Source organism: Orycteropus afer, unplaced genomic scaffold (genome assembly GCF_000298275.1).
Source record: "Orycteropus afer afer isolate SDZICR_OR568_19922 unplaced genomic scaffold, OryAfe1.0 scaffold00222, whole genome shotgun sequence".
Taxonomy (NCBI): domain Eukaryota; kingdom Metazoa; phylum Chordata; class Mammalia; order Tubulidentata; family Orycteropodidae; genus Orycteropus; species Orycteropus afer.
In genome coordinates, this window is record NW_006921809.1 from 5,095,964 (window position 1) to 5,116,801 (window position 20,838).

At 33.7% G+C, this 20,838-nt stretch overlaps 1 protein-coding gene across 1 annotated transcript in view; it reads right to left on the minus strand.

Annotated features, from left to right (window-relative positions):
- Nucleotides 1-5,554: 5,554 nt before the first annotated feature.
- The window catches only part of TRIQK (triple QxxK/R motif containing), a 39,397-nt gene continuing 24,113 nt past the window's right edge, over nt 5,555-20,838 (minus strand). Inside the window, exons 2-3 of the mRNA XM_007948751.1 lie at nt 10,929-11,014; nt 5,555-5,668 (exon numbers count right to left, since the gene is read on the minus strand). Coding sequence (XP_007946942.1) covers nt 5,555-5,668; nt 10,929-11,014 — 200 coding nt within the window. The remainder of the gene's footprint in view (nt 5,669-10,928; nt 11,015-20,838) is intronic.

Genomic DNA, 20,838 nt, shown 5'->3' on the forward strand with positions numbered 1-20,838 from the left:
GAAGAGGTTAGTGATATATAAGAAAGCAGGAAATAATTAAGAAATAGTGATGGGGTGGGGGAATAGGTGAAAAAGATCAATGATGATCCAAGTGTAAAGGATAGAAACATTAACACACTAAGCACATAGTTAAATACGACTAAAGTGTAAATGAGATTCATACAAATTGAGAAAGGGAATGTTAGAGATTGCCTACAATTTAGAACTGAGGCAGACAGGAGAGAGGTTAAAAGAAAAGAGCAAAAGTACCCAAATAAGCAGCCCAGAATGGCACACTATTTGGATCAGAAATGTTTAGATCGTATCATAAATCATGTTCACACCTGAATAATTTTCTTTATTCTACCAACTCTTCCCACTCTGTTGTTCCAGGTAAAGCATCCTAATAGAGGCTGAGATAATGACTGGTGACACAATGGTGAAATGCTCAGTTGCTAAACAAAAGGTCAGTTGTTCAAACCTACCAGCTGCTCTGTCGAAGAAAGATATGGCAGTCTACTTCCGTAAAGATTACAGCAATGGAAACCGTATGGGGCAGTTCTACTGTCCTGTAGGGTCACTAAGTAGGAATTTGACTCAGTGACAATGGGTGGGTCTTGGCCATTAGAGCAAGAGCTATATTTGGTTTTTGCTCATAAAACATGATTTAAAAAAAAAAAAAAACTATTTGTAGCAATATCAGGACTTTAAAATGTTTTGAAAATCACTTATAAATATGAAAATGAAAAAAAAATGAATTTTCTCTTATTGCAGGATGCACAGAGAAGACAATCCAACAAAGACCTGCCTTGTCACATCCAACAGAGCAAGTACAGAAGCAATTTGTTACAAGCAGATGGATAGTTGAACACCAAAAAGGACGATAAACTAGAAAGAAATTAGATATTGAAATCAATTTCTTTTAGGCTTACCATGTAACTTCAGTTTCACACAAACAATTATACTTGAAGAAATAGGAAAAAAAAATGCCATGCTAAGATGGGTGCCCGTGAAAACAGAACTTTACACATGCTATAGCCTTTATAGTCACCATTTACTTGATTGGTCCAAATATTTATAGTTCATTGTTATGACTGCCAAAACTGGCAACCGCAAGGATTGTTGTCTCAATTAGGACAGTAAACAGATTGTCTCTTTTTTTAATGGAAAAATCTAAAATGTAATACTTCACAGTTTAACATGTTTATTCATCTAAACGAGCTAAAAAATAATGGTGCGACATCTGTTCAAGAGGCATTGGTACCTCAAATTTTGGCTGCCTCCCCACCAATTTGGTTGTTGTTTTAAAAAATGAAGAATAGGAGGGGGTACTGTCATCAAAAAATCTTCTGGCATGTAAAGTATCCTTTTTTTTTTTTTTTTTGAAATAAGGATCTCATGTCTGTTGCTAGGGCTCAAAAAAAAAAAATGTATAATGAGAAGGCACTGTGCTGAATACTGTTGCAATTCAATTGTTTTAAATAAATTTACTGACCCATTAAGGAAATTTTCACACTGGTATAGTTCTTTAAGTGGGTCTCTCAATTCTCACTATTCTTACCTACATAGCTAAAATCTGAAGGAAATAGTAAGACTGTTTCTGTAGATACTGAACTCATCTGCTACAGTTTTTACTGTGGTGCCAAGTATGGTGTCAATGGAACAAAATCTAGCAAACAATGTTCTACAGAGGCTGCAGTGGAGCAATTCTAATAAAAGGCCGCGGTACCGCTAAGGAAGAAGTGGTAGGAATCGCTCCAGAAAAGGCCCAGGTAAGTGAAATTAAACCATAATTATTGGAAAAGAGAGAATATGAAATTATGCTAGATGGTCTCTGGCTCAACACACTCTTATGTTATGAATGAAATGCATTAAAATTATATAACTTTAATTTCTAAAAGTTTAATTCTGACACTTACCCAAAGCACAATTAACTCTACTGAAGTATTATTTAATATTAAAATTTTGAAATCTGTAAACATAGTGCTTTAGTATTCATATAAATATAAACAGTATAATAAAATTTTATTTGGAGTGAAGACTTATGCTAAATTGAATTCAACATTCACTATGGTTTTTAACAATGTTGAGAAAATATGGGCACATTTAATTTCCTAGAAGAGCAGTATCTGTGTTCTATAGCAACCTTAATCTTAGTTCTCTTGATTATAAAGCAAGAGAATATATATATACATACATACACACACACACACACACACACACACACAAAACTAATAACTATAAATGTTGAATGCTAAGAGTTGATCAATATTGTGATTTTAAATTTTTATTTATGAATACCAACCAAATTTTGAGCATCTACTACATGCAAAGTACTGTGCCAGACTCTGAGAGGACTAAAGAATAAATTAACTTTTAACATGCACTTCCTAAATATGTGTAGATAACAACACCACTGGAATCACAGAAATTAATAAGAACACACTCTCAGGATCTTATATTGCTTGGTGAGGGTGGGAGTATTTCTTCTGGGCATGTAAAAACTTGCTAAGATAGAAAGTCTGGAAGTATTTTGCCACCTTAAAACAAGTCCCATTTTAATACTAAAGTAGATGGGTTTTTTCCCCCATGAAATTCTACATGAAGTAATACATTTATCTTCTTTCATCAAAGGAATATATATATTCTTAACCTCAACCTAAATTTGAATGCAAAAGGCAAAATAAGGACTAGCAACCCTTCAAGCTTCAGTCATGGTATTCCACAAGCTATATTTTAAGTCTGCTGCATTAGTTACAATCTATTCTGCAGACTGTTAACAAATAGATTGCAACATTCTGAAAAGTCATTATAATTTTTTCTGTTTTTGTCATCTGACCTACCATGAATAGTGAATTATTAGGGGAAGGAGTAATGGAAACCCACTCCTAAAATTTGTGTCTGGTGCAGTCTCCGATTTATGCCAAACACCATTCATGGTTCGAAAGGGTGGTCCACTGAAACAGTAGGTCAGACATGTCCTCAAAGAGGCAAACCAGACTTTCAGTCTAGAATTCTTCAACAGAGGATTGGCTGCTTCCCAGTTAATGTGAGTTTACAAAATTTGCATTTCACAAAAACAGTGTTGTGCAAATATGTATTTTCCCAATTTACCTGTTTATTAAATTCAAAGAGTTTTAGCCTCTGGGATTTATGGTTCTCTGGGGTCACAAAAGTCAATCAGACATACAAATGGACATGGACTCAAAATACCAGTAAAACCAGGCAAAGAAACTTGCCTATAATCACGCTATATTTAGACTGTAATTTATTACAATCAGAAACAACATTTTTTTCTCAAAACAACACCTCAAAAAGAAAACAGGATGGTAAAGGTTTTTCAAGATGAATCTTCAAACATTTCCAAGAGTACAGTCATCTATTTTAAATACATGAAACCATGTCATATCTCAACCGGCTAGATGTCTAATAAACACTTATTACATATCCTCCTATTTAAATCACCACTAAAAAGTAGAAATAATCTTCATTTAAAATGACTGTTTTAACACCATATGGGAGGGAAATAGCTAAATGAAAATTGTTCATGCAAATGTGAGGGGGGTGGGGGAAAGCTGTATTTCTTGACATGTGGCATGTCACTCAGGAAAGGAAAAGGCCCATCATATCCAAAATGCCAGCTTGGATATCCCCTTGCCTCCTACTTCAGGAACAGACACACCACATGGCACTAAATGCTGCAACCTTTCCCAAAAATGCCACTTGGATTGGTCTGCTGTGGTAAGTGTGTAAGAACTCTTGATCTGTCTCGAGTTTGTGACTTGATGGGGAAAAATCCAAAGATAACATTGGCTAAATTTTTTCCTCAGTTCTTTGGCATAAATGATCTGTGGGGATATTGGAACCTTTGGCTATTTTCACACTGATGGAAAAATCACACTACATGAAAACATTCTACAGAATATAATGCTACACAGCTATATACATTTATTGGCAAAAATACTAAAGAATATCTTTTTTTTTTTAGAAACTGTGCTTATAAAGTCCTTGATACTACCAAGGTATTCATCAAAGTGTTCTTTTCTTAGCCAGTATGGAAACAATCTTAACAATTTATTTGCTTTTCATAAATACAATGCATATACAATGAAACACTTTGTGTACATGTTAATTTTTTAAGTATCTTTATATACTACTGTAGCTGACAACTACTGTGGACACATAGCCCCATCTTCTATATCTTATGTGTTCATGTGTTTTAAAAGAAAGGTGTTGTTGTTGTTGTTGTTTGCCGTCGAGTCGGCCCCGACTCATAGCGACCCTTCCTTGGGTTTCCGAGGCAGTATCACTATGGAAGTAGGATTGCCCAACCTTCCTTCCGAGGAGTGGCTGGTGGGTTTGATCCGCCAGCCTTCTGGTGAGCAGTCAAGTGCCTTAGGCACTATGCTACCAGAGTAGAATACGGAAAATGAATTTGCTCTGTAAATTTTCACCCAAATCACAATAAAAATTTTTAAAAAAGAAAGTTAAGAAAAAGAAAACTTTACCAGTAAAAAGTATTGAATCTCTTGGTCATTATACTTTGACAAAAGTACATGAACAGAAAACCACACATTTGAGTAGTATGAAAAAATATTTTTCTTGCACTATTTAATTTCCACTGGAGAGTTCTAATTGATCAAAGCTCCAGGGAGAAATGTAATTTTGTAAAGCAATTTGGTATTGTTCTGATTTAAGAGACAACCTAAGAGAAATGATTCTGGGTAGGTGGAACTCCTGCTATTACTGTGTGAAAAGGACGGCACAATGAAAAGACAGCTTGCTACACATCTCCCTTACAAGAGGGGCAAAGTAACACTGCAAGCAGCCAGAACAACACAATTAAAACAGAATTCCAAGTTTATATTAATAGAGTAATACGTTAATTAAAGTCAAGATCAACTGAACTTTCTATTCACACCAGTTCCGACAGCCCAAGAGGAAAGGAACTCTATTTTAGAGACATATGCAACTCTTGGCGCTCTGTCATGCAGGTGCCATCTCTGAGGGAGCACATGTGCACTGAACAGTTGGCAAAGAAGGAAAAGATTACTGTAGATGCATGTGCAGATAGTCTCTCTAATGATATAAAATACGTCTGGAGAGAAAGCAGGGCTTCTTTGTAAAATGAAAATTTTTCCATGACTTTTGCTCCTTCTTAGGCTCTGAATGTGATTTGAATGTTTCTGTAAATGAGGATATACACTTTTATTTATCATGCCCATAGAAAGAAAAATAGATTTAGTAATCTGTAAGTGACAAAGTTCTATACATGAATTGGCTGACTCTGAAGAATTTAGGATCTGTTTTCCATTGTATCTAAATGTGTCATGTATAGAGTCCCTGTCAATGAAGAAAGATTTGTAAAGATACCTAGTAGCATTCACTTTACTACATTACTAGGTAAGGATCTTTGTTTGATATCCTATGCAATTATTTAAAAAGATATTTCTGCAAGCTTAAAATACCAGCAGAAAGAATTCAAGATGTTGCAGTTTCAGTACTTCAGAAAGTATTGGTCCCAAGAGGTGCTTTTATAAAATTATTTCCCTTTCATGTATTGCTTGATGCACTGCTAATCTTCATCTGGTTCCAGATCAGGATCAACGTCGGTGGACAGTCTGAGATAAAAGAAAGCATAGAAAGCCAACAGGAGAGCCAATATAGCTGCAAGTACAAGGCCAACTTCCTGGGAAAGAAAAAAAATAGACTTGATTGATTGATGAAAAGAGATTACTATGTTATATAATTTTTGCTTCACAGTTTTTGCCATTAAAGAAAGGAGCTTATTTTGCACTTGACAATACCCATCAGAACTGCAAGTCCATCAGTGGGTGATTTATTTCTATTTAGTTTTATTACTTATGGCTTTCTAATGGCACTTAACAACAATAATAAATTTAAAACTTAGCATTTTTATGTATTTTCACAGTTTGGATATCAAAATTCTATGTGAAAACAATGTAGTTTGTGCCTACAGAGTTTACCTGTTGTCTATTGAGTACGTTTAACTTTATTTGATGTTTTAATAAATTTATTAGTTATAGCATTTGAACACAGATTTTTTAATACTTTTTTCTAATGGAAAGAATCTGTTAGTATAACAAACTTCTAAATTATATTTTTGTAAACATCTTTATTAAATATTACTGTTTTAAAATTCTAATTTTTAGTGTCTAAATTCCATAACTTATAATGTGGGAGAACAAACTGAGTAGTCATAATTCATACAGAATCATAAAGTATAATCTATTACAACTGTGGATGGTCCTGGATATGTCATTTGGTGATTTGATATGTATCATATTAATCAGTCGTATACAAACACACAAATTATGTACACACAACCCATCAAGGAACATTCTCAATATTAACATGTCATGGAGCTAAGCAGAAGAAAAGGCAAATAGTGCCACCTCAGGATCCTGAGGGCTTAATATTCCCTTCTAATTTTTACTGGTATTTTATACCCATTACCTGGCATTCTCTATGGAAAAGCAATTCATTCACATTTCCATGAATATATTTTACATTTCATAAGAATGTAGTATCAATCATTCAACATATGCCATCTAATAAGCTTTAAAAACATTAAAATGAATTTGGTTTACTGTCGACATGGAATTTTAACCTGAGTGTTTAAATTGCAAATGGATGCTTGGTACAGATTTTTATCTTCATAACTTCATTTATTTAGATTTCCAAACTATGAAAATAACTATTAATAAAAGCCATTGGCTGAAAAGTCAGTGCCAATTATTTTTGTAAGATTTGATTTTTTAAAAATCTAACGTATCAATATAGTGTCAAATGAAAGTGAATTTTTCTTTGTTGCAGTTGGAACACTTTGGCATCTCTAAAGGGCATGGCAGCATCAGACAGGTTTCATTTATTTTCTTATATCCACAGCTGTGCTCCCAGACCCATCTGGTTACACAGCTACTAATTTTAAGAGGATGTAATAAACAAGTGACACACAACTGCAAACTCCATCTGTTCTGTAGAGTGGACAACAAAACCGTGCAACAGCAGTCCCCATTCATACGAGCTTAATTCAGGAATCAAGTTTTTACTCTTGATTGGAGGCCATGATTCTCATCTCATTGAGTCAACTTTATTTGATGCTTTTCAACTGGCTTCTTATCCTTTAAAATGTCTGTTTATCATCTTTGCTGGACATATCCAGAATGTCCACAGGCATGAAAAATGGTCTTAGGGTAGGTGGCAAAAAAACATTAACAGAATATAGCTTCAAAGGATCCATTAATTCAATTAAGTCTATCTAACATATGGTGTGGGTGGCATATGAAGTACTGGATGGGGAGATATAACAAACTATATTCTTTAAAATGTCTCTGTTTTATGAAAGATACAAGCATTGTGGAGGCAGAATATTTGGAAGGTTAAAACAACTTTAAATTTTTGAAAATACTGTTTTTGCGATGCTGGTGATACTAACCATACCCTGGAGACGTCCAGGCATTTATTACACTCCCCTGCCCCTGTCATTTTTAGTTTTAAATCAGAAAGAACAAAAAAAGAACCAGCTCACTCATCCCAAGAGGTTGTTGACAGGATCTGGTTGATATCTGCATATTTTATTACTTTAAAACAAAAATCAAACTTCTGATTCTTATCTTTTATTATTGTACCTTTCCAACAAACCTTTGAAATAAACCAATAAATAGATGAATAAGGAAATATCTATTATCTTTTCCCCTAAATGCTAGGGAACACAGATATTTGGCCTTCTAAAAAACATTAGTGATACTGTAATTCTTGAAAAAGAATCTAACTGAATAGCGATCAAATAGCAAACATTAGTTTTTAAAATATTTTTGAGGTGGCATTCATTTCATTAGTGGGTCTTATATGTATATGACAGGAGATAAAATAGCTTCTTCAAAGAAATGAATTTTAGATTTTAACACAATCATGTTTGTTATCCTGGAATCATTAACTATTCACCAAAACATTTTCTATTATGAAAACACACTTTTACAAAAAGGCACTAGAAGCCTTTGAGGGTAAAGGCCCTATTGCATAACTCTTTGTATCTCAATGTATCAATCAATACTGCTCATATTAATAGGGTAACTAAATCTGGAAATGATTGTTTATATAAGTTCCCCCAAGATGACCAAGTCTTCTTCATCTTTCCATCCACAAGTTTTACATTATAATACTTATAATAATTTCTAAACAAATGACAAAGAAATAAGAATTATTCGGTTCAAACCCACCAGCCATTCCCCGGAAGGAAGAATGGGCAATCTACTTCTGTCAAGATATCGCCTTGAAAACCCAAGGAGGAGTCACTATGAGACTATGAGTCGGGACTGATTCGATGGCAGTGAGTTTTTTTTTTAATATATATACAAGGTATATTTAAATTAATAATATATGCTTTTTAAATTTTTTAAATTTTGAAACACTAACACCCATAATGCTATCTCCCTAGCAAAACTGTGAACATTTTGTCATATATGATATAGTCATACAATGCAGACTAGGTTGAATTAGGGGATCATCAGACCAAAGAAAAATATCCTAAGACAATCTTATTTACACAAACTAGAAATGGGTAGTTCAAATATTTCCTCAATCAACTAACAATTCATAAATGCTGCCTATGTGCTATGGTCAGTGTTTTCAGTGTATTATTTAACGTTCCTAAGAACAGTATGAAAAAATCTCCACTGTATGAATGTGGCAGCGTAGACTCAGCTGGATCATGGAGGAGAAAGGGTCTAGCGGGAGGTGGTCTGGATCTTCTTATCTTGTGTTGAGTGCTGCTGTTGTCTTTTTGTAATTGTTTTTCTATTCCATACAGCTCTTCATACTTTCTGTATCTTTACATTATTTTTTAAGGATATAACCATGATTCATTCTAAAGAATAAATAGTGAAGTGATAAATATTACAATATTATGGTCACCCCTGATCAACTAGGTAAAAGTCAAACATGTTTGATGTTCATTAGTCCTTAGTTGCTTCTCTGACATTATCAATATGGATAAAATCACTCACTGGGGAAATTAAAAAGCATTAAATGGCAATTGCTGAAAGAAATTTCGCTATTTAAAATCCTATGCCAAAGTGACAAGGCAATCTAAGTTTGACAGGGCAAACTAATTAGTACGCCAGTTTTAAATTGTAAAACACCTCCATGATTCTGATTCTAAAAAGTGTCCTACCTTTTTAATGAGCTCCTCACATAAATTTTCAAGCAAAGTAAACAATATTTAAAGTTAAGTTCTTTGTTTTCCACAGGTTGACAAATCAGAATGATATGCTGGCTTATTAAACAAGAACTATCTTCTGATGTCAGTTAGAAACTCTTCTGCACATACTTTATATTATAAATGAAATCGAAGAATTTTTTTCTCACAAGTTATAGAAAGATTAAATCTACATTGTTTTAAATACATATATTAGATAATCACCCTATAAGATAGACTTTATTTTATACTGGGCACCTAGTTATTTTCCCAAATTAAATATATATATATATAAATTATCTGAAGAAATGAGAAAGATTATGTTCAGGAAGATGGTATGTAAGGAGTATATATGAATGGCTGTGCCATTATCTCAAATTCTAACATGTAGCTCCTCAGTATATTGTGACACAAGTGGATTTTGCTTCCTTAATTTTTTTTTCTAAAAACAAAATAAAACAATGAAATAAACAAAAGACAAACCAAAAAAACACTCATCATAAAAGATAAAAATAAGTGATATATTGCCTTAGAGGAAAATGGTAAGCAATGCTGTCACTTCAAGAAATAATTGGCAAGTAAAATTTAAAAAATAATAATAAAATAAAAATAAGCACTGTTTTGAGAAAAGACATAGCCTGGTAACAATATTTAAAGGATGAGTGAAATTTCCTATGTAATTAGGAAAAAAAAACTTCAAAAGATTAATTTCTTTGTTTAAAAAAAAATGCAGTTTACTTTTTCTTATTAAAAACTGACACACAGCACTAACTGAAGAGATTATGTTATGAAAACATACCGCATCACACGGCAATGCTTGATCAAAATCAGCAATCAGGAGCAAAAAGGAGGCAGTGTCTCGTGATCATAATAGCAAATTCTGGAAGACAACCAAATAGATCATCTGGCAGTCCAACAGCTGTCATAGCTTGGTAGTAATACCTTGGCATTTGCTATAAGCTATAACTTAGAAAAATTGATTTTTCATCCGCCAGATCAAAATCAAAATCTCTTTTTAACATTTTAATATTTAAATAAAATATATGTACTGGTCATTTTTATTTTACACATCTGACAGGAGGGCTGCCAAATTAATTTTTCTGTTAATAGTTTAATTTTTTCTAAACACTTGGCAAAGAATAATATGGGTAATAAGGTAAATGTCATTTTGCTGAACCTCACTACACTAGCACATTGGATTCATATTTGCTGACACACTCTTAGTTACAGTCATAAACACCAGTTTTCTAAAAGAGTTTGGGAACATCTTCAGAATTTCATCATAGAGAGTGCTAACAACAATAATAAACTATACAGAACAAAATATATATAATAATGATCTAATCATATATAGTAACAATTAAAATTTAAATAATTATAAAGTATAATTTATTGAAAGTGGGAGAAGCTTTTGACTAAGGTATTATAAATCACTGAAATATTTAAACAATACATACAGTAGCAAGTAATAGCAACATATAAATGGCAACTTTAAATATAACTGGTTCTTTTAAGTGACACTTCGTTTCATCTTAAGATTTTTTTAAAATCTCAGGATAGGAATGATGTTTTCCATTAAGGGAATTCTTTATAAAAAATCTTTTCTGGCATTCTACTTAAATTTTGAAATGCCATAAAACATTTAGAATTCAAAACTTATGCGATCCAGTTTTAGAAAATGAAATGGCAGGCACATATCACATTTTAAAGTTATTAAATAGAGGTCTACCTTTATGCCTATTGCTGTTTTCTTTGCTTCTGCTTTTAATTTCGTTGCTCGTAAAATAGGTTTGGTTTTTTTATAATCCTGTTTACCTAGAAAGAAACAGTTTGAGGCAGTAAGTTATGTTTATAGATAATTCAAGTTTAACAGCCATCTGAAATGTCAAAGACCATTTAAATAGAGTAAAACAGGCACACAGAATTGCAAAGTGGTTCCCAATTGTGGAAACCATAAACTTTTCACCCTGAGGTCAACATTTTCCTCCTTTCACTTTTTCAGGAAGAAGATTCTGACATGCATCTTTGACTTGATGTGCAGTGAATATCAAAAAAAAAAAAAAAGATAAACACTTATTTTAGAGAATTAGAAATGTAAAAGGTATAAATCTTTTGGAAGTACTTGAAAACAAATGCATAAACCATATACTTAAGATCCCATTAATATGTAAAGTTAACCTTGTCTTCATAATTGAAAAATAACAACTCATTATAAATTTATTTTATAATGGCCACATTAAATATTCAAATAATCAATTTATCCCCAAGTTTTCTCTAAGTAAGGAACTAAAGAAAGAATCTGTAAATAATGAACTTCTATTCCCTGAATTCATCAGAAAAATATATATTTAACTTTAGTTTTCTATTGGTAGGGCAGAATAATTATAGCTAGACAAAAGGCATGATAGCTACATTTACATATTAACTTCAATCTTCTCTACCACATTTCACAAGCAAAATTGAACAAAACTGAGTTAGTGTCACCAAATTTCCTTTTTTATGAACTGTCTGGTGAACCCACTAATGAGTAACTAAAGAGCTATAACACATCTTCAGGAGTAAACAACACCAAAATCACTGGCTTGGATAATATATTATTTTGTTGACCAAATGCTTTAAGTAAGAATTGGGTCAAATGAGTCTCCAATGTGACAGTATAACATGTTTTTCTGAGTGGGAGCTCACATATGACCATGTAATCTCTTTGGTTATTTTATATTCTCCTTAGTTTGCCTGCTGTTTCTATTTTATTCCCTTTCCTATCAATGACCATACTTTCCTTTATCTAAATAATATGACTTCTAACCTTAATTTCCACACTTGCCTTACATGGAAATAAATCTGAAAGTAATTGATCCATAAACTAAAGTATATCATAAAAATTTAATGTGCAATATATTTCTTTATGTTTGCTAATAATTCAAAAGTACTTTTCTAATACCAGATAGATTTTTAGAATTAGAAATGGCAGGGAGGAATGAGTCAAAGGAATGGAGTAATGGAGAGATAGTACAGACACATACAAGTGTGTTTAGCTGAAGAGCTTTTTTTTACTTTTTAAAGAAACCAGGAACACTATATCCTTAATCTTAACTGCTATAGTACAGCAGTCTTTCTAGACCTATGAGCTTAATAAATATCATTTGATGATGGGGTTTAATGATCCAGAAATGAGCCAATTGTAAAAACGTATATCAAATGATCTAAATTTAAATTATAGAATGAACAAAATACAGAAAAATATTACTCTGACCCATTTTAAATTAGTAACATTTAATTTTGCTGTAAAGACTTTGACAAGTGTTCACTTTGATTTCACATCTCAACAGTTGAACTATTCATGTCATTATTCCTGCTGAGATATAAACAGTTCAGAACAATGAGAATGGTGACACATCAAATGCCTACACTCAGGATTACAAAGCAAGTTTCTAAGGAGGATCAAAAAAGAAATTTGAAGAATACAGATTTGAGACCCAAAAAGTCATTTCTTACTTTATCTTACTTATACCCTATCAGGAACTTGGCACAATGGTAAAGAAAAGAAAAGAAAAAAGGACTATCATACCTCATGTTGCATACAGGTATGTAATGTTTTGGATAAAGTGTCCATCATAAAGCAGATTCAAATATACTTCAAAGAATCAGTGCTAAAGTGAGGGTTGGTTACTTCAAATGCCATATAACCATTGGTTAAATAACATTTTATTTCAATCTAACTCTAATATTCTCTTAGATAATAATTCCACATTTTTATTAGAGTTGATATGAACATTTGAAACCATAGTTATAATAAATAGGTTTCAAAAATTATTATATACCTGGTAGTTCTCCAAACAGTACATCTGCCATTAATTTAGCATTCTCCTAGCTAACTATGATATCCAAAAGTATATACCACATTTGTGCTTAGTCTACTAAGCACAAATGTTTAGAGGGGCATCTGTTAAGTTCTTTATAACTAACTAAAACCAGATCTTTCCATCATACGCAACGAGATTTTCAACATTTGAATTTTTTATGGCTTCAAGAAAGAGTTTTGTGTCCAAAGCATTGTTAAAAAAAAAGTACAAAAAAATTTCCTGCCTACTGAGTTCTTACACGTGCAGAAAACACACTCAGATAATTGAGATTTATATAACAGACTGTTTCTTGAATATAACTTGCTGTTGAACATAACTTGGTCTGATTTTGGCTTTATCAATAACATAATAACAAAAGAAGTGATTTGGCAACTGCTCATTAAATGTGACGTGGAGAGCAAAACCGGGCCTCAGTTATCTGGTTTCTTTATTTAATGATGCCATTCATTAAATAATTCCTGGATTTTCATTCCCTGTAGAACAGTGAGGAGTCCCTAGGTGGCAAAAATGGTTATGTGCCAGGATACTAACTAAAAGGTTCCAGTTCACCCAGAGTCGCTTCAAAAGAAAGTCCTGGTGACATACTTCCAAAAGGTTATAACATGGAAAATGCTAGGAAATGCAGTTCTTCCCTGAAACACAGGAGGCTGCATTAGCTGGAATGGACTCAATGGGAACCGATTTTTTATGGTATAGGTGCAGGTAACAAAAGCTTTTTCTCCTTATCACCATACTTCCTTACTGACTGATTCATGTTCTCTCCCTCCAATATAATCCTATCATATTTTTTGTTATTATTTTCCCCCCTTTTGGTGTACAGTTATACAAATTTTAACACATTACATGTAACTCCACCATAATCAGGATATAAAATAGTGCAATCACTCCAAAGGACTTCTTAACCTTTTATACTCATCCCTCCTCCCACTCATAATTCCTTGCAACCACTAAACTATTATCTATTTCTATACTTTTTAACATTTTTGATTTATACCTTGAGTTTTTCAATTTTGGGTATGCTATTTTAAATTGGACTGCCTTTTAAAAAATTTAGTTTCAAACTGCTGGTGTGTAGAAATAAGACCGAGTTTTGTGTTACCTTATATCCTGTGACATTGCCAAACTTACTTCTTCTAAAGTATTTGTAGATACTTCGGGATTTATTTCATTGTCTGTGAATAGAGCCAGATTTATTTCATCCTTTCTAATCTGTATGCCGTTTATTTCTTTTTCTTGCCTTATAGAACTGCCTAAGACTTTTAGTAAGAGTAAACATCCTCGCCTCATTCCTAGTCTTAGGGTAAAAGCTTTTAGTCTTTGACCATTATGTTTAATGTTAGCTCTAGGTTTTTATATAAATGTTCTTGATCAGAATAAGGACATTTCCTACTTTTCCTTATTTGTAAAACGGTTTTTTTTTTTTTAAGCATGAATGGGTATCTCTCAAATACATTTTAAGAATAAATTAATGAGATCACTGGTTTTATTCTTTAGATTGTTAACACGATAGACTACACTGATTGATTTCCAATCATTGAACCAGCCCTGTAGCCTGGATAAACCACAAATCCCACTTGGTCATGGTGATACACACACAAACACACATATACACACATACACACACATAAAGATAGAATTTATTTGCAAATATTTGATGCAAATTTTTGCATCTATGTTCATGAGAAAGTTGGTCTGTAGGTTTTTTTTGGGGGAAGGGATACTGTTTTTGTCTGGTTTTGGTATCAAGGTACGAACAGGAGTATGTTGTCTTCATAAAATGAATTGAGAAGTATTCCCTCTTGCTCTATCTTCCAGAAGATAATGTGTAGACTTGGTGGTGTTTCTTCTTTAATGTCTGGTAGAAAGAGCCAATGAAGTTATCTAGGCTTGGGGAGTTCTTGTTTAGAAGTTTCTTAACTAATAATTCAACATATTTAAAAGTTATAGGACTATTCATGTTATATATTTCACCTTGGGTGTGCTTTGGTGTTTTGTGGATTTGAAGAATTGGTTGCAACTAAATTGTGTGAATTGGTTTCACAGAGCTGCTTATGGTATTTTCTTGTTTTCCTTGTAAAGTCTGCAGAATCTGTAATAATAGCCCCTTTTCTTTCATTTCTTCTTATTTTTGTCAGTCTATGTAGAGTTTAAATCTATTATGTTGATTTTTAAAAATTTACTCTTTGGTTTAATTGACTTTGTTTTAAATGTAATTGATTTCTGCTTGATATGGGTTTATCTCTATTACTAATTTAAGGCTGATGTCTAGATCTGAGAGCTTTCTTGTTTTCTATGAGAAACCTTAGCGCTGTAAGTTTTCCTCTAAGTTCAGTTTAGCTGCAACCCACAAACTTTGATATGTTCTTTCTTTTTCTTTTAGTTCAAAATATGTCCTAATTTCCTTTTTATATGTGGATTATTTTGAAGGATGTTATCTAATTTTCAAGTGTTTGGGTATTTCCTATTACCTTCCTGTTACTGATATTTAGTCTAACTCATTTATAGTCAGAGATCACACTTAGTATAATTTCATTTCTTTTAAATTTTTATGAGGTTAATTTTAGGACCCGAGTCATGATCTACATGAAAGAATGTTTCATGTGAATTTTAAAAAAATGTATATTATGAAGTTGTTTGGTGAAATGTTCCATACATGTGAAGTAGATGGTGTTCTTCTGTTCTTCTTGCCAATTTTCTGTCTACTACTTCTGTTTGTTATGGAGAGAGGAGTGGTGAAGTCTGTAACTGTAATTGTGGATTTGTCTATTTGACTTTAAGTTCTGTCAGTTTTTGACTCATATATTGAAACTGTGTTACTAGGTATATTAAGCAGGATTCTTATGTCTTCTCAATGAACTGATCCTTTTATCATTAAATAATAGTATTCTTTACCACCAGTATTTTTGTTATCTCATAAGTCTACTTTGTCTGATATTAATATAGAAGCAACAGCTCTCTTTTGATTAATGGGTGTGTACAGTATATTTTTCAATGCTTTTATTTTTTCTAATAACTACTTTATTGAGGTATAATTAATATCCTATAAAAACTATCCATTTAAACTGATCACACAATATATGTATAGTATATTTACAAAGTTGTACAACCATTACAATTATCTAATTACAGGACATTTACATAGTCCCTTACCCCATACCCCCACCTTCCAAAAAATCCTTTATCCATTTACCAGCCACTCTCCATTCCCTCCTCTCTTCAGCACCTGGAAACTACTATTCTATCCCTTTGGACTTGACTATTCTGGGCATTTCAAAAAGCAAAATAAGATGTGAGTTTTTGCACATGACTTCTTTTACTTGGCATAATGTAATATGACAACTGTGCAAATCAGATCCTCCACAGGGTTTGCTGTTGCTGCTGTCTGTTGTTCTTTTGGTTTCATTAATATTCTCTATTTCTGTTTGTTTTTTTAGTGACTTTCTTGGACTAATTCTGTAAAGTCTGTGTTCTTCCTCATGTGTGCCCACTGAAGTCTCTGTTTAGTTAACTTCACAGTCAACTACTGATTGGGCAGGTATGTCCTTAAATGCCTTGAATCAGTAACTCCACTCAGTCTTTTCTGAGGAGCTCTCTCTCTGTCTCTCTCTTTCTCTCTCTCTCTCTCTCTGTCTCTGTGAGTGTTAGGGCCCATCTTCCATCCTCTGACAGTTTATAGACCTTTCCTTGCCTTCATTTTTTCAAGGTCAACAAAATGTGAGAGATGTTCACCTTCTGAGGTCAATTCAGGCCATGATATAGCTATTCACTTGCACATGGTCTAATTTCCAAGAATCTATGTGACAGCTTTTTTAAAGAACCAATGGATATCTCATTCCTCAGTTTTTCCTTTTAAGTTGTAAGTCAGTTTGTATTAGCCTCAATTAGTAAGGCTGCCTCAGGCAGCTGTGATGTTAAACACTTGCCACTGATTGTTTTCACCAAGTTTCATGGGAAAAGGTTGTCTGCAATGAGTGAAGTCTAAATCAGGTAAAATGTATCAGGTAACTCCTGAGAATGGAGCTCTTCAGTGAACTTCAGGTCAGGTTAAATAATGAAGTTCCCTGGGGATGGGGCTTTTAGGCAGTTCCAAAGCAATTTTCACTCATTCCAATGGCTGCTAAACTGCTGGTTTTCACAGATACTGTAGTTGCAAGGCTAGAAGGAAAGGGACAGGATTAAGGCAAGTTAAAATTCCAAAGTGTTGTTCTTACCAAGATTCAGCCAATTACCATGAAAGAAAAACTCTCCATGGAGTGTTGTAAGCCTTTAGTTAATTTCCAGATTTCTGAAAATTTTTATTTTGGCAATTTTTGCAAGCATTTTCACTTCTTTGGTGGAGAAGCAGATCTTTAGAGGCTTTTTCTTCTACAACCCCAAAGTATTCTCCATCCTTTTTATGTTAAATATCATTATATTTGATGTATATTTACTTTCACAATGTAGAGTGTACTTTTTAAAAAAACTCAAGCTTCTAAATGTCTGCACAAAAAGAAGTAAATATGTGGATATATCATTTAGGACAAGTGTTTTTTGCTTAAATTAAATGTTGGGAAAAGCATTTGTCTCTCTGCTTGATACATTTTCACACAGGCTAATCATTTTACAGTAAGAAGTGAAAGGTACATGTATACTGGGGATTATTTTACCTTGAACACATGGACTTTTATACTTATGACAAAGGCTGCAAGTTCAAATATAATGTCTACATCATGAATTAGATAATGTCGTTTCATGAATAAAATTTCCTACTATTCTTCTCTCAAGTTTTGTGGTCAGTTTAATCAATGAATTTTCTAAAATTGCCTATCTGTGCTATTAAAAAGCTACATCACAATTTTCAATTATTTATTTTTATCCATAGGATTTTCTTGATAAATGTGATGTTGACGTTGATAAATGATGACACATGTCATCCATAATCCCCAATCTCAATTATCTTCAATAAAAGGGCCATAGCATTCTCTTTGATTTTCAAAGTATAGTTGAAACTTAAGAAACATGTTTATAAATATAAAATGCTACCTTTATATGTTGTTGTTGTTGTTTTGCCATTGAGTCGGCCCTGACTCATAGCGACCCCTCCTTGGGTTTCCAAGGCAGTATCACTACAGAAGTAGGAATGCCCAACCTTCCTTCCGAGGAGTGGCTAGTGGGTTTGAACCGCCAGCCTTCTGGTTAGCAGTCAAGTGCCTTAGCCACTATGCTACCAGAGATCCTTAATTTTCTAATAGAAATTTGAATGATATAGGAAATTTCTCTTTTGACTTAACAAGAATACAGATTCTATTCTTTATATGTAGAAAATGAAAGAGTTAAAATAAATTTTCTAATTATTTTTATCATTCCACTGTCATCAAGTTGACTCCTATTGAGTTTCCAAGGCTGTAAATCTTTACAGAAGCAGACACCTGGAACTCAGATTCTAACCTCCATGCAGACTTCTTCCTCCCATGGAGCAGCTGGTGGGTTGGAACCACTGATCTTCTAGTTAGCAGACAAATGTCTTATCCACTATGCCACCAGAGATCCTTAATTTTCTAATAGAAATTTGAATGATATAGGAAATTTCTCTTTTGACTTAATAAGAATACAGATTCTATTCTCCACTATATATAGATTTTAATAATACAAACATATTGAGATGATTGCAATAAGATTGTCAAATCAAATGAAAAATCTCTGAAAATCACATAGTTAAAATTTCTTCACATCAATCTGATATTCTTAATAAACAGTGTGAATTACTATCACAAGATTTCTCTATTTTGATTATAAAATACAAGACCATTCTTGGAAGAAAAATGAAAAAGCATCCTAAATATGCTAATGATACAGCTAAGTAATAAACTTAGCCCAATAAAAGTAACTACTTTTATTTAGTATCAACTGCATGTCAGTATTTACAAAAATGATGAGGGGAAAATATTTCGAATGTGTGAAATTTACTGTTTATGCCATAATAGATTTTATATGTATTTTTTCAAAAGTAATGTGAATTTAATACAGAATGCTGAAAACTTCAAAATTTACAAATATTAAAACTTGCATTTCACATTTATATCTGCAGTGCAGTGAACTGCTTAATGTGGCCCTTCTAGCCATGGTCTTCCATTTTGTGATGAATTGTAAATCCTAATCTCTATGCCTGTTTAGGATGGGATGCACCCACCTTGCTGGAGGGTGTGACTCAAGTCACCATCCTTAGCTTCTTTGAGGGTATATATGTGAATGCTCTGGGAAGGTTCGCTCTTTTGCTCTGGTTCTGCATTTGGTTCACCATCATCTCACCCCTGGCCTTGAGACAGCAGCCATCATCTCACCTGCCAATTTGGGCTCACCAACCCCTGCAACCACGTGAGTTGGGAGAATCTTCCAGACCTACCCACAGAACCAGGACTTGCCAGGCTGCCAGACTCCCAGCCTCTATCACCACTATATGAGCTGTTCCCTTGGAAGTTTGTGAGTTCTGTGAGATATTACAACAAACTACAGAACCATAAGATGAGAGGGAGATTATTGAGGGGAGGGGAAGGAGTTGATGTCAGAGATGATAGAGTAGTATTGCAGTTTGGAAAAGCTGGACATTTGGAACATCTTTAACTTCCCCATAGGGACTGGCCTTGTGCCGATCTTTCTAAATTATTCAAGCAATTGGTGTCAGAAGTGGGATGGAATTGCAGTAGTTAAGGTTGTTGTCAACTTGGTTGGGCCTGGTTAAGTGGCTGGGCAGCTGGAGGTAGTTTTTCCCCATGATGAGACTGGCAATCAACTCCCTGGTGGTATCTGCTGTGAGCAGCTAAGTAGCTGCTTTAGAGATGTGGTCTGCTTCCTGTATATAAGAAGAAGCTTTGGGAATGGTCTCTAGCTTTTCAGCACACTTGAACCCTCCACATAGCCAAGTCTTCATTCAGCAGCCTGCCATGCTCTGCCAATCTTGGGACTTTTAATGCACTTGAATCAATGGCCTGTCATGTGGTTTGGTAATATCAGGACTGTGCCTTTTCACTTATTGCCCTTGGGTCTGTCAGCCTCAGCAGCTAGCAGCTGCCTGAGTGAAGAGATATCTCTACCTTCAGTGGGCTGGGAGCAAGAGGCAGAGCTGAAGCCCATGGTCAAGGGGCTTTCACCCAGCTCCTAGAGCCTGGCAACTGGAACTCAGACTTCTAGCCTCCAAAATTGTAAGAAAATAAACTCCTGTTTGTTAAAGCCATCCCATTTGTGATATATTCCTGTCAGAGTGGCACTAGGTAACCAATACAGAATGCAATAAAACAAGCTTCTGAACAAACATCAGCAACTGATTACCAAACCGCACATAGAGTACAAAGTATAAAGTTATTTTGGCTAACAAGTAATAAAATATTAATTATCCTCCTGCAGGAAACTGATTAGAAACAGAATATATATAAAATAAAATAGTGTATTGTTTTCACCTCTATCCCAACTCTTAATGCATGAGCCATTATTTTTTATGGTTAGCAGATAAGAGTTGCCAGAATCCCTGAGAATAGTATTGGAACCAATGCCAGAACATACCACTGACTGTAAGTCTTCTTAGTAAAAACACTGCCTCAGCAGAATTGAAAATGTTCACTATGGTCATAAAAATACTCATATCTTATTTTCTTGAACAAATCTTTCATTCATTCACTAGCAGTTATTTAATGAGCATTTACTATGAACCAAACAGGCTCAAGGTGCTGAGAACACAGTGACCAGTTGCTGCTGAATCAGTTTCAACTCACAGCAACTCCATGTATGTCAAAATAGAACTCT